At 37.2% G+C, this 14,005-nt stretch overlaps 1 protein-coding gene across 4 annotated transcripts in view; it reads left to right on the forward strand.

Annotated features, from left to right (window-relative positions):
* WDR47 (WD repeat domain 47) overlaps positions 1–14,005 on the forward strand; it is a 39,689-nt gene that overhangs the window by 19,123 nt on the left and 6,561 nt on the right. For 3 of the 4 annotated variants that reach the window (XM_050961398.1, XM_050961397.1, XM_050961400.1), the window contains 6 exons: positions 1,530–1,656; positions 4,409–4,587; positions 6,204–6,461; positions 8,230–8,305; positions 10,098–10,255; positions 13,340–13,509. In XM_050961398.1, the coding sequence (XP_050817355.1) occupies positions 1,530–1,656; positions 4,409–4,587; positions 6,204–6,461; positions 8,230–8,305; positions 10,098–10,255; positions 13,340–13,509 (968 nt within the window). The remainder of the gene's footprint in view (positions 1–1,529; positions 1,657–4,408; positions 4,588–6,203; positions 6,462–8,229; positions 8,306–10,097; positions 10,256–13,339; positions 13,510–14,005) is intronic. The other variant, XM_050961399.1, reaches the window with a different exon arrangement.

Here is a 14,005-nt window from a genome sequence, read left to right on the forward strand (position 1 = left end):
GCCTATCTGCCACCACCAGCAGTGTGTAGTGTAGAAGTAGGCTTAGCAAAATTGGAATACTTGCCCAAATGCAAAGCTTTAGATATACAGGTGACCATATTTGGAAATCTGCCATATCCCTATGTTTTAAAACTGGTCCTAGAATGTGAAATATTTTACTAAGGATTTCATACTTGAATAACTTCCATTTTTCTTTTTTACTATGCTGCTCTCATTGAATGTGTACATAATGAATTTGTTACATGAATTATACTTCTGGGCTATAGATCGCAATAATTAGCATGAACTATCTTTGCACTATTTTGCAAACTCTTTGTACAGGGATTTACCGGATCAGGCTTTTGATTCAATGTAAAATGAAACAGATAACTAATATGAAAATCTTGCATTTTTTTTATTAAATATAGTTCTCATATCTCATGGAACCTGGAAGTAGGCTGAGAGCTAAACTTTCAGAAATGTTCAGAACCCTCAGTTGAGGTCAGATTTTTCAGAAGAGTTCAGCTTCCATTTAGGTACTTAAATTAACTGACCGGATTTTCAAGAATGGGAGCTCTTGGCATTTTTCGCAAGAGCTCAGCACTCCTTATTTTAGTTCTCTCTCCTAACCTATAAAGGAGATATTTCTTCTTGTGTTCAGTAGACAAAAGGAAGATCTTTAAATGTCTACTAATTAGATTAAATTGTTTTTGCTAATGCACACATACACCGGTAACTGAAAAATAATTTCAACAAATCGCTGCTCCAAACCATTAAGTATTTGCAATTTTGTCAGGTTAGAGTACTCTTTAAAGAATCCAACATTTTCTAATGTATTCTGCATATTTACTGGCTACTGAAATGTTTTCTAAAATAATTCCATATGGAAATACGTCTTACCCTAATTTTGTAAGTCTCTATAAAGCACATTAAGTGAGAACAGATTTTAGTTGCAGTCTTTTTCCTACATAGCTAAAACAGGAATTTTCTAGGTTCCCAATGTTGAATGTCATTTAAATGTAGCTTAAAGAAATATTACCCTGTACAGAATTGGAGGCAGTTGCGGAGGTGCCTTCTGACAAATGTAGGCTTCCTCCCTTCCCAGAATTTTAGGGAACAGTAGGAGAAGCCAACAGATGTAATTAGTGTTCCTCAAAAGTGGGGGAGAGCTGCAAATTTAACAAATAACTTGAGTAATTTGTTGATGGTGTTTTAGATTGTTGGAGGAATGGACAGCCTTTCATGGAAGACATAAAAATAGAAAATAAAAGCACAGTGGGACTTCCAAAATATAAGGCTTTTTGGAAAAATCTGAGAACAAAGTACATTACCTCTATTTTTTAGGGCTAGCAACTGTTAGTGTAATAGGTTAAAATGGGATATTTTTGTCTGCTCTGCCAGTAATATCTTTGGGCTTCATATAATGGGGTGCTCTGTACATAATCATTTCAGGATTTATTCTATAAATATATATTTCTTTGCTTATTAGAGGATTTTCTATGAGTCAGATTTCACAAATAAAACTCTTCTCTTTTCCATATCACTTAAAGAAGTGATACTCCTGTGGAGCCGCAGCATTCCATTGACAGTGAGACCATGTGCCAGAGTTCAGTTCCAGAAAATGAGCCAATAAATGGAGCACAGAATCAAGGACCAGCCAAACCAGAAAAAAATGAGGTAACGTTTGATTATTTCCATATAAAAAGGCCTTTTGAGCTTCCTGCTCTGATAAATTGCATAACAATTTGCCTCCTATGATGGGAACTTCATCCATGTATATGACACAGATGCTTTTGAATCTTGTTTTGCTCTAAGTAAGATACTTGCAACATAAGATATAATATATCTAATTGCCTTTCCATTACACAAACTTTTACTGTCATACAACTGGATGATGCAGCAGGTAAATGTGTTCTTAACTCAAATGTAACAAAAACTACTGTATATTTTAAAATATTGTGCAGTATACAAAGTTAGCATAATGGTTAGAATATTCTGATCTAAGAATGAACCATTTTGGTAACTAACTTTTCTGTTTGATAAATAAGGAATCCAGTATTGAACTTACCTGCAGTTAATTGTTTTGTGGAATGTAGTGTTAACATTTTGTATATGTCTTGCTTGTGACAACTAAGAAATTAAAATTTATGTACACCCTATTGAGTGGACTATCCAATTCAGAATATAAAGATATACTCATGATGAATAACAGAAGCCTTGTTAACTGAATTTGTTAGAAAGTAAATCAGATTTAAGTTTCCAAACTTTTTTGTTTCTGTAAGCTTTCAGGAAGGTACTATAGCGCTTGAAAAACTTATCAGATGGCCAGGGAACTAAACCTAGCAGTCAGAATCTGAAAGTGTTAAGCAGATCACAAGGGAGGTTCATGGGCTTTTCACCAAGGCTTCTCCAAGCAGCAACAGAAGCAGAGTGAAGTGAAATGAGAGTTGTTGGCTTTAGTGTTTCCCACTGAACAGAATTGCCTTCACTTTCCGCCACCCAAATATCGACCTCTTTATTCAACAACAGTGGATTGCAGTATTTGCTGGATATTTGTGTTACAATTACTGGTACTGAAATAGTGACAGATTGGGGACATATCTGGGTCAAATTGTGAACCCCATTTTGTTCTGAGAACACCACTTGGTGATTGTAACTTTCACTCTCACCTTAACTCTGTATTGTAACCTTCATGCTGGATGAAGACATAATCAGGTAGTGTTGAAAACCAGTCTAATCTTGACAAGGTTAGTCTATTTGAGACATTATGTGCACATACTGAGGTGTGGGACACCTCAAAGAAGACTAAGCTATCAGGAGCCATCCGCACTGAATGACTCTTCCCTACTAGAATGATGTAGCGGAGGGGCTGGAGCTGGGCATATGGACAGAGACTTTAAAAGGAGGCTGTTTTCTCAGCAAGTGGCCACTTCTTCCTCATTGTGTACATAAAACAGGCAGAAGAAACACTGCCTCACGTAAAGATGCTAACCAAAACCAGGACTCGCAGGCAAGGTGAGATCAGAAGGGAAGGTTGCGTTGAGGACTGTTATGGATCTATGGAAAACTTCTTCAGCTTTTTAAAAAAAGTAAAATGATTGTGGTTAAGGAATTCCTTTGCTAAGCGTGTATTCCTAACTTTACTGCTGGGTCTCCCTGAAGTGCTTAATCTAGAAATCACAGTTTCCACAACTCCATGGACTCTGGAGAAATCCCTTACCAAATGGGGGCTCGAGGATGGCTGTAGCTCTGGTTCTGGGTCTAGGCAGACAGATTGTAGGGTCCCAGTGCTCAGGAAGGATGCCAGAGATGGGAGCTGCATTTGTAAATGTGCCTGAGAGACCCAAAACTAGGAACAGTGATGGGTTACTGCCCACACCCAGGGGCTTAGAAGCACGTGGGATTTAGCAGTTGAATCTAAATCACAGTTGACTGGGATCTGTCCGGAAAGGGTGACTGGGTCAGGTGGTGATAGACGATGTTGTTTCCATTTGTACTTAACTCATACATCACAGTTAACCTCTTGATTAGGTGAGTGGGGATAGTTCACATCTTCCAAAGTTTTTATTTTAAGCTGTCTGTAGGTTTGTGGTGACACCTTTGCATTGTTGCATACAACAGTGTTTTACTCACAACTATTAGAAACTTTTAAAAAAAACCCACAAGGTTTAGACTTTGCAGTATGATTCTGTGTTCCATGACACTAATCGTACAAGGTACAGATTCTTGTTCCTATTGTATCAACAGAAGATCCACCAGCTTGTCCAGTTGTCCTAAAACAGCTCCTTCTAATCTACAGTTTCAAGGATTATGAGGGTGTTTTGCTTTGGGTTTCATGTAAGTGTACATATTAGTTGACAAAAGAAGTCCTACTTTGTAATACTTCTGAAAAAAAGAGAAAGAAATAATCTCTTTTTCTGCTGCTGAGTAATTTTTTTACCTTAAATTGTGGTATTCCAGTGTTTAAATTTTGTCCCGTAGGATTGCTATAGCTTTTTGCTTGTATTACTAAAGTAAAATCTGCTCTAAAAACTGATTGCAGAAATAGTATCTTTAAGCAGTAGATAAATTTCTTATATGTATTCAGTTTTATAGTATATAAATATATAGTATATATAGTATAGTGACAGAACCACTTCATTCTTCAGTACTGCAAAGCCAGATTTAAAAAAGTCAAGCTTTATGACCATTAAAGCACAAACTGTCAACATCACATGTCAAAATATACAAAGCAAACATCCTTAAATCAAACTGTTCTCAAGGAGCATTTTCTTACTTTGACGATCTGTACATTTGATAATTATTGATTAAAAAAAAGTGTTGATTTTGTGTGTGCAAGATTGTTGGACCTTTACCAACCGTTACTATTAAAATTCTAATCCTTTTAAGCCTAATTGTGTCTAACCCAAATAATCCTTATTTTGTTAAGCTCCGTGATTCAACAGAGCAGTTTCAAGAATATTATAGACAAAGATTACGTTACCAACAGCATTTAGAACAGAAGGAGCAACAACGACAACTGTATCAGCAAATGTTGCTTGAAGGAGGAGTAAACCAGGAAGATGGGGCAGACCAGCAACAGAATCTTACTGAACAGTTTCTGAACAGGTTGGCTTTAGTTGACTGTTCCACTGATATGTCATTTTATGCTCTTCAGTACGAAATTGCCCCCTAGATCCTAATCTGCTTAGATATTCAGAATTCCAAATGTGGAATTACTCTTTTTGCAGATGTACCCAAAAATAACTTTCTGGGATAAAATTATGTTTGCCAATACATTTTTCTGATGAATAAACCCCTCTGTCATGAACAGGAATGAAAAATAACTCACTAAACAATTTAGTGAAATAGCAATGAACTTGTATACAGATATTTGAAGTTGTTTGTGGTCTCTCTTTTAATGTTTTATACTAACATAACCCTGTAATTGGGAGAGCTTTTCTCCATATTGGCTTCTATTTAGACAATTCATTACTAAGATTTGGGGTATTGATATGAAAATCATGAGGAAAGCCAACTAACTTCTAACGAGAACAAGTCTGCTTTAATAGTCATATTCTTTGGAAGCTCAAATAGGCAACTGACTCACTTTTCATTTTTCCTCAGTTTTATAATATAATGAACTTAATTCAAACCAAGCAGCAACTAAAAAGCTGGCTTTGGGTATTTTGGTCTAAAAATAATGACAGTTGTCATTTGTGTTAGTATTTTAAAGCTACAAATCCCTCTTCAAATACAGTATCCTCTAGCTGGTCAAAATTTGAGTAAATAGACATACATTTTGCAAAGAAAAGCTTGGCATCCCACCCTCCATCCCCCCGCACCTCCACTCAAAAAAAGTTTTACTAACTTTTTGATGTCTGCTGATTACAGATTATAATCTAACTTTTTCCAGTAAAACACTTGAGCACACCTAAATTCAAGTATGTAAAGTTTTGAAGAGCAGTGAGCACTAGCTGTCTGGGGTTCTCTGCTGGTGTTCCCTTCAGGTTCCCTGCTTTTGACCCTTTGCCCTCACACCTGTCCTTGTTTTTTCTTCTGTTGTCCCCCTTATTCATTTGAGTCCTGTGATCAGTGGCTCCTCCCCTTAGGCAGGGGAAGGGCCTTTTGCCATGGGTGGGATTCTGCTGGCCCACTTCCTGGACCTCAACAAGACTGCTCTCTTTCAGTTGTCTGGTCTGACTTTGTCACATAATAGATTCACTCTAGAAACCTTTTGAGCTTGAAATCCCCAAAATGTAATTATTTCAGTTATGGAGTAAATACATAACCTAAAATAAGGTGGTCAGTGTTTGATTCTAGTTATCTTTGTTACTTTCTATGGTTCACTTATGAGTGTGATATTAGGTTGTCACTTCGGTGACAAAGTGTAAAGAAGTATTTTTTATTATTATGATGGGAGAAATAGATATTAAATTTAAAGGAAAACTTATTTTTTACTTTGATATCTTGTCAGTTTGTTCATATGAATGTACTCTTCCTTTCATCCTGACAGGGTGTGGTTAAAGCATGTCAAAAATATTATCACTCTTTAAATAAATGGGCTGCTAAAAATCTTTGGGTTAAACACCGTTGTAATTAAATATAATCTTCAGACTTTTCATAGATTAATTATTATACCTACCATGCTACTGGGCAACATGGGTACGACTTCACTTTTCAAGTTCTCATATTATAAACTGTTTCTTTAACTTTTGTTGTCTGTTTTCATCAACCCTATGCAGGTCTATTCAAAAGTTGGGAGAGTTAAACATGGGTATAGACACTCTTGAAAATGATGTGCAGACGCTCAGCCAGCAATGTAATGGGAGCAAAGGGCATGCATCTAACACGCCAGCAACTAGCTTCGTATCACCACCTCCAGATGGTGGTCAGAGAATAGGTACTGATAGCCAAAATGTTAATACGAGCACTCCTCAAAAGCGTGGATCAACAAATCAGATACCCTTTCTTGAAGAATCACCTGTCCGTGGGAGTAAAACGTAAGCACTAAAGATTGTTCAGAGCTGGAAATGTTGCTAATCTTCAGTTACTACTATGAGTATGGGTATTGTATTTTGAAAACTAGAAAATTCATTTATTTGTGATGTATAGAACCCTATGACCTGACCTGAATCCAGTGGGACCTGACTAAAAGTGTTAGGTCCAGATCAGGTGGGAAAACAGATGGGTTAGGTTGACTCTCCTCCTGCTGTGGAGTCATTGAAGGGGAGGCAGTGTGCTCCGCTCCTGTTGTCCTCTTCCACCTTGCTGCACTGTGCATGCTGCAAAGTGAATGTGCTGAGGAGTTGTACCCCTCTCAAGCCATGTCTGCGCTTCCCGGGGATCAACGCTGTTGTGATCGAGGCAGCAGCTGGTGTCGATTTAGCGGGTCCACTAAATCGACAGCAGAGTGCTCTCTGGTCGACTCCAGTACTCCCCCAGAACAAAAGGACTACGGTAAGTCAACAAGAGAGCATGTCTCGTCAATTCAGCGTGGTGTAAATACTGCGGTAAGTCGACCTAAGCTACATCAACTGTAGCTATGTTATTCACGTATCTGGAGTAGCATAACTTAGGTCGACTTACCCCGGTAATTTAGACAAGGCCTCACTCTGTAGCACAGGAGCAGGCAACCTATGGTACGAGTGCCGAAGGTGGCACGCGAGCTGACTTTCAGTGTCACTCGTACTGTCCATGTCCTGGCCACCAGTCCAGGGGGCTCTGTATTTTAATTTAATTTTAAATGAAGCTTCTTAAACATTTTAAAAACTTAATTTACTTTTACATACAACAATAGTTTAGTTATATATTATGGACTTATAGAAAGAGACCTTCTAAAAACGTTAAAATGTATTACTGGCACACAAAAGCTTAAATCAGAGTGAATAAATGAAGACTCGGCACACTACTTCTGAAAGGTTGCCGACCCCTGCCATAGCACATACAGTGCAGCTGGAGATGGTGAATGACAGGAGCAGTGCACACAGCCACCGCCACATGGAGCTGCCGCCATGACACCATGAGCGGGAGGAGGGGAGCCCACTCCAGCAGCAGCAGGCAATATCAGGTTTGAAGAGAAGGGACCGGGCTTGGCCATGAAATGACTGAACTCTCTCAAGGTCAGGTTTGGTGGGCTTGGGTCTAAAAATCAGGCTCTAGCAGACCTTCAGCGATATACAGTTCTTGCCAAATGGTCAGTGTAAACTCAGTTCACTTTTTTTCAGTTCACTTAGATTTCTGCTTTTGATAGAGCACCCTGTGAAGAATGTATCCTGATATTTTTTGCTCCCTATTTGTATAAGTCTTACCAGTTATTTTCCATTTTACTGAGCAACTGCCTACACAGGGAAACCGTAAAACTGACAATACACCTCCTGTATAATGCAGAAAGTAATGGGGCAGGGAGAGAGAGAGACTTACTCTCTTTCCTTTCTTTAGATATTGCTTGTAGTAATAGTAAATACAACACTCCCAGATAAGTTAATTTTCAAGATGACAATGTTGCTTTTTAGTTATATATTTAACATTTTATTTTACTTTGCAAAAATATTTTTAAAAATTCTGTAAAATGATGGCTTATTATTAATGTGTCAGACATAAGTGCTACTGTTGGTCCTATAAATTAATGAGTTAATTCTGAGTGCCTGGTTGGATATTGTTGTTCTAGTCAGAATATGTTCACCGAACAGACAAACTAGAAATGAGAAAGATCTGCTTATCTTGTGTTTTGCGCTGATTTTTTTTTTAATTTTTTAAAAAACCAAACAGTATGCCAGAACACGCTATCATTCAGCCACAACTTGAAGATTCTACAGGTACTCTAACTAGAACAAGAGGTGATGAGGTGAGACTTTTTTTAAAGGGTATTTATATTATCCTTACAGGACACAGTCTTTGAATCTGACAATATAATATCTTAATAATATTAGATGTTAAGAGCAACAGTATTTTTAATGAGTTTCTAATACATGCCAACTTTCAAAATGAAGAAAATGCAGATGAGAGTTAAGACTAAATGGGGGTGTGAGGTGGCTGGATGCAGTGAAATTTCAGGCTCCCCTCATATTCACCCCAAAACAATTCCCTCTCCATGAAAATCTACTCAGACTGCAACTTGCTCTTTTAAGTCCTTACCATCGGTGCTCTCCTATGCTGGCCCTCAAAATACTGCTTATGGGACTTTGTCTATTACCTTCATAAAGTAATATTTGGAGTATTCTGAATGGAGTCAGGCAGCACATAACTACCTTCCTTACAAAGTGGAGGGTTTGATATGCTGTGGGGGACACATACCATGATGATAAATGTATCAAATGACCAGATATTAATTCTTTGCATACTCTGATTCTAAGAAGGGAACTAGACAATTTTCTTTTTCTGTTATAAGAGGGCTTTGTGGAGTAGCCTGTTTCTCACTGCACTCCCATCCACCCGCTTACCATCCAAAAACCCTCTTTCATAGTGGTAGGGATCTTCAAGGCTTCTGCCTCTTTTCTTGCTTGTAGGGGAAAGGGAAGGGAGAATGCTGGGTGGCTCCAAAATGCTTGTTGGCCCAAGAACAATCAGAGGGAGTAGAGCACTGACCATATCATACAGTGATGAGGCAAATACACTCATGAAACGAGTTGCCAGAGATTTTGGTTCAAAGATTATTTTTGGAGGAGGCATTTGGGGATTTGGTTTGTGGTTTTATTTTTAATTTAAAGTAAGTTGTGAAAGCAGGTCAAGTTAACAGGAGTCTTCAAAATGTAACTAGTAATTTTTTGTGATTTTTAATTTTCATAAAGAAAATACAAAAAGTAAACTATTTGCAGCTTGTATATGCTACCAAATACTGCATAATTTATTACTTTTTAAAAGTTTTGTGGATCTGCTACTCAAGAGTCCTGAAGTCTTTCTGTTTAGTTCTAATTTTCCTATATATTTAAATCGGAAAATAAATCGGTACAAGTATTCTGCAGAGAATATTGTATGCTTGTAACAAGTAACATTATACTGTAATATCTTTTACTGTGTATTTTAGTTTCTTCTTAGTCTAGTACAAATAGCACCAGAGGTTGTGAAATGTCTGTTCAGTATTAGGCGGCTTTCCCTTAACCCATAAGTCTTCCATCTTAATTGGCTATTTTACAGCTGTATATAAAATATTAAGCTGAATTTTTTAAAAAATTACAATAGTTGGATGGTTTTGAGGAAGGAAAGAAGCATTTTATTGGTTCCTAATTTGGAAGTAGAAGAAATAGGAACAAACTCTTGCAAAGAAGAAGACTTTAACAACTAAAATATTTAAAGGTTTTCAAGTTCTTTGCTCAGAAAAATGTGAGGTCATGCCATCTTTGTTTTAATTTGGTTTTGTGTAAGCATTCTTGTAGGTCTTTTAGAAGAACCTTTGAAAAACTCTTCCTTACATGATTTTGTTAAGATCAAGATGCTATGATATCTTTACTCTCCGTACCGCAAACAATCAAGGGATGTTCCTCCCAGTCTTTCCCCTATAAGCTTTATATTTGAATACATTATTTTTTTTAACAGGGATGGATTTTAACTTCTCTCAGTCGTGAAAATGTGTGTAAGCGATTAAAAATGTAGTTATGTTTGTGAACCTATTATGACTGTCACACTTTTTTACACAACAGGATGATAAATCAAAAAAGCAATTCATTTGTATTAATACTCTAGAAGATACGCAAGCTGTCAGAGCTGTGGCTTTTCATCCGAGTGGGAGTTTGTATGCTGTTGGCTCAAATTCCAAAACTTTGAGGGTGTGTGCCTATCCAGAAGTAATTAACCCAAGGTAAGAAGGAAAATAAATGAACATACAGTCCTATCATCATAATTTCTGTTCCACTACCTATCACTAGATATCCAAAGCTGTCTGTAGATATTTCAAATCTGTTTTTGTGTTTGAACTCTTTCATTTTGTTAGTTGATTAACCTGTCAACAGTGAACTGTTACAATGTTGCTTTGAAAACATAGTAACTACCAAGACAGAATAAAAAGACCAGCTGCAGTATTTTTGTGTTTGTGGCTAGTTTGACTCGTTCTTTCCTCTACTGCCAAGCTGTTTTGACATCAGTACTACAACTTTTCCTTTTGGTAGTATTCTTCCCCTAGAGTCTTGGACATGCTGACATTGTAAAGTAAACTTTTGTGTCTTAGAATATACATTTCAGGAACAGAAAAAGATGTTATTGCAGAATGCTTCTGACCTTTTCCGCTTTTGTCTTAATTCCACCTTCCTGAATTTTCATATCCCTTATTTCCTTCTTTCTTCAGAAATAAATCTTGGTCTCAAACTCATTTTCTAGTCATTGCTTCAATTCCATTACTTTTTTCTGAAAACTCTCCAACTTTTAAAAATTGTTCTAAAATGGCATTCTTATTATGTGTATCTGCTCCTGATGAGTCTGGGACATCGTCCAGGTTTGGCTAAAAAGCATGCTTTAGACTCTAATGTCCTTGGTATGCATTCTGTTTTCCCTCAAAGGTAATAAACAAAGGAGCCAGTGAAGTTCTTATTCCAAAATGTTTGATATTGATGTGTGAAGCAGAAAGAACATGGTTTGGGGAGATGTGGAGTGTGTTGTGGGTCCTCCTCTTCCCCCCCCCCCCCCCCCCCCGGCTCACTTATTGGTTTGGCTTGTTATGCTGGAAGTTAGAAGAATCTGTTTTTATTTATAAACAAATTATCCCTTTAGCCTTTAACACCCTAGTTAGTGTGTGTAATTTGATTTGGTGAACTTGATGTGACTATTGACTTGTTAAGATAGAAAATTACAGCACAGCAAGAAACTAAAGGTAATGTTCTGAGCTTTCCGGACCTCTTCCTGAGGTCTGTCTTTACATCTCCTTACCCACTGTCTTGTCAGGCTGTAAACAGAGTGAAAGATTGTGCATATTCATAGTCTTGAGAAATATCTCTTGTATCTGATGAAATTCTAAAATGGCCCATTAAAAGTTGAGATTTGCTTTCTCACTTTTAAAAAGCCATAGTACACCTGGTACTCTGTCTAGTTTAAGTGCATTTAGCCTTTTTATAATTGTTTTTGTTACGTAGTTCCTCGTCTATCGTCCCTCAAAAACTGATACCTGACCTAGGCAGATCTTCACTTTCTTCCTTTGTAAAGATGGCAACAGAGTAACTAGTAACTTTATTTCCTTTTGTGAGCTGTCTTCTGTAACTTTAAAGTGGCCACATTATTTGCTTTCCCTGTTGTATATCTTTTAAAAATCCCTTGAGATCTTGTAATTTTTTGTGCTTTTTTTCCTCTTCTCATTCTTCAGTCATCATTTTCCAGTTTCCGTGGCAAATTTTTTAAATGGCCTATTAGCAGTCAAAGATACTTAGGTTCTGTTGCCCTGTTAGCTTCTTGCCTTTGTTAGAATGAGCTTTTGTTCTCGATGCTGAATTGCATCTTAAATACACCTCTCCCTCGCTATAATCCTGTCCTTGGGAGCCAAAAAAATCTTACTGCATTATAGGTAAAACTGTGTTATATTGAACTTGCTTTGATCCACCAGAGTGTGTGCGCACGCACTCGCACACACACACACACACCACATAGTTCCCAGAGCACTGCTTTACCACATTATATCCAAATTTGTGTTATATCGGGTGGCATTATATCGAGGCAGCGGTGTACTTTGTAGCTTCCCACTAATTTCCTACAAGCATTTTATTTACTCATGTCTAAATAACCCATAGAAATAATTGGAGAAAGGGAATTTCCCCTCAGCCAGATGTAAGTAAAGGCTGTTTTAGGAAGTTCAGAAATAATGCCAGGAAGGTTATGACTATCATGTATAATTAAATGAGTTTTGAGAGAGTGCATTAGAGAGGAGCAGAACTAGCTGTGCTTTTTCCACAGACTGCCTCATTCAGTCTCCTTTCTTGTTAATTGGTGAAATGTTCTTGGTGTCATATTTCTCCTCTCCCTTACTTTTTAATGTCCAATACATGGAGGTAGAGTGGTATGTTGGTATGAGTAGGTCTTTTAAGGTGACCTAAGAAAACCAAGGTTTACTTCCTTCCTAGGCCTCTGCAAACATTTACATAAATGCTTAACATTAAGTACACAAGTAGTCCCATTGAAATCAAGCACATATATAAAGTGTTGGATACAAAAAGAAATAATTCTCCCTGGTTTTCACTTGTTTTGGACTCTGAAAATAAGGTATTTGGGTTTTTTTTTGTTTAGTTGTTGAATTTTGAGTTTTGTTTTTTGTTGTTTTTTTTAAGACAGTACCTTTTTAATAATAGCTAAGCGTTATCTGTGTCAAATCAGGTACCTCTGGCAGACATTTCTGAATTTTGTTTCAAGATTGCTGGGTTTTTCCCTCCAATCAAGAACACTCATAACTTAATTAGTGTGTGTTGTAGAAAACTGTTTCAGGTCACACTTGGAATGTTTTTGTAGTAAAATATTGGAGAACATGGAGGAGCTTTCTTTGTGTTTTCTCTATTATCCTAATAGTCTACCCTAGTTACCTTCCAGCATTAAAACTAAACACTTTTTTTTTTAAGGAAAAGTTTAAATTACCACCCACACTAGTCCACTTTCATTGCCCTTTAGAGGACTTGCTTATGCTTGCAAGGAATCAGACCATGATAAGTGTGGTATGGAAGATGTTTGCATAATGCATGGAAGCTAAAATGTGTTTTGGGAACATAGTTCCTGTGTGGCAGCAAAACACTATACTTTCACACTTAGTTTAGTTTAACTTTTATTGCCTAGAAAACTGAAAAATAAGTAGAAATTAACTTTCTTGCCTACTTTGGATTTCTTATTACATTAAATAATACAATTGACTTACATTTTAGATTACATATTCTATATTTACATATAAAAGAAATACTTATCTCTTTTTTTTTTCCAGTGCTTATAACACTCCTAAACAACCAGATATTCGTTTCAAAAGGAACAAACATCACAAAGGGTCAATCTATTGTGTGGCGTGGAGTCCTTGTGGACAGTTGTTGGCTACTGGTTCTAATGACAAATATGTTAAAGTACTACCTTTTAATGCAGAAACTTGTAATGCAACAGGTAGGGTGTATCTATATACTGCTATAACATGTTATCATTTATTTGGGATGGTCATGTTAGTGACAAATGGCAAAGCAACTTGAGTTATACCTGTCATTATGGCAGTGAAGTGTATGAGACTGTGTCTACACTGCCTCTTTCAGCACTAAAACTTTATAGTCGTTTAGGGGTGTGAAAAAACACACCCCTGAGTAACAAAAGTTTTAGCTCTGAAAAGCACCAGTATAAACAGCACTTCCAGCGATAAAGCTACCACTCCTCGTTTGGGGGGATTTTTTTTGTTGTTTTTTTTAAATCCTCGCTGGGAGAGCTCTCCCCCCAGCAATAAAGCATGTCTACACAGCCCACGTCACAGCGCTGCCACGCTGTAACATGGGCAGTATGGACATAGCCTTAGATTATCACACCTAGTCCTGAACCAGTGGTAGGTTAAAATACTGCCAAACCTGAGCTCCAGATCAGAAACTTTAAGTACCTGATTTGTACTTACTCATGT

This window comes from Gopherus flavomarginatus, chromosome 7 (assembly GCF_025201925.1).
Source record: "Gopherus flavomarginatus isolate rGopFla2 chromosome 7, rGopFla2.mat.asm, whole genome shotgun sequence".
In the NCBI taxonomy this organism is placed as follows: Eukaryota; Metazoa; Chordata; order Testudines; family Testudinidae; genus Gopherus; species Gopherus flavomarginatus.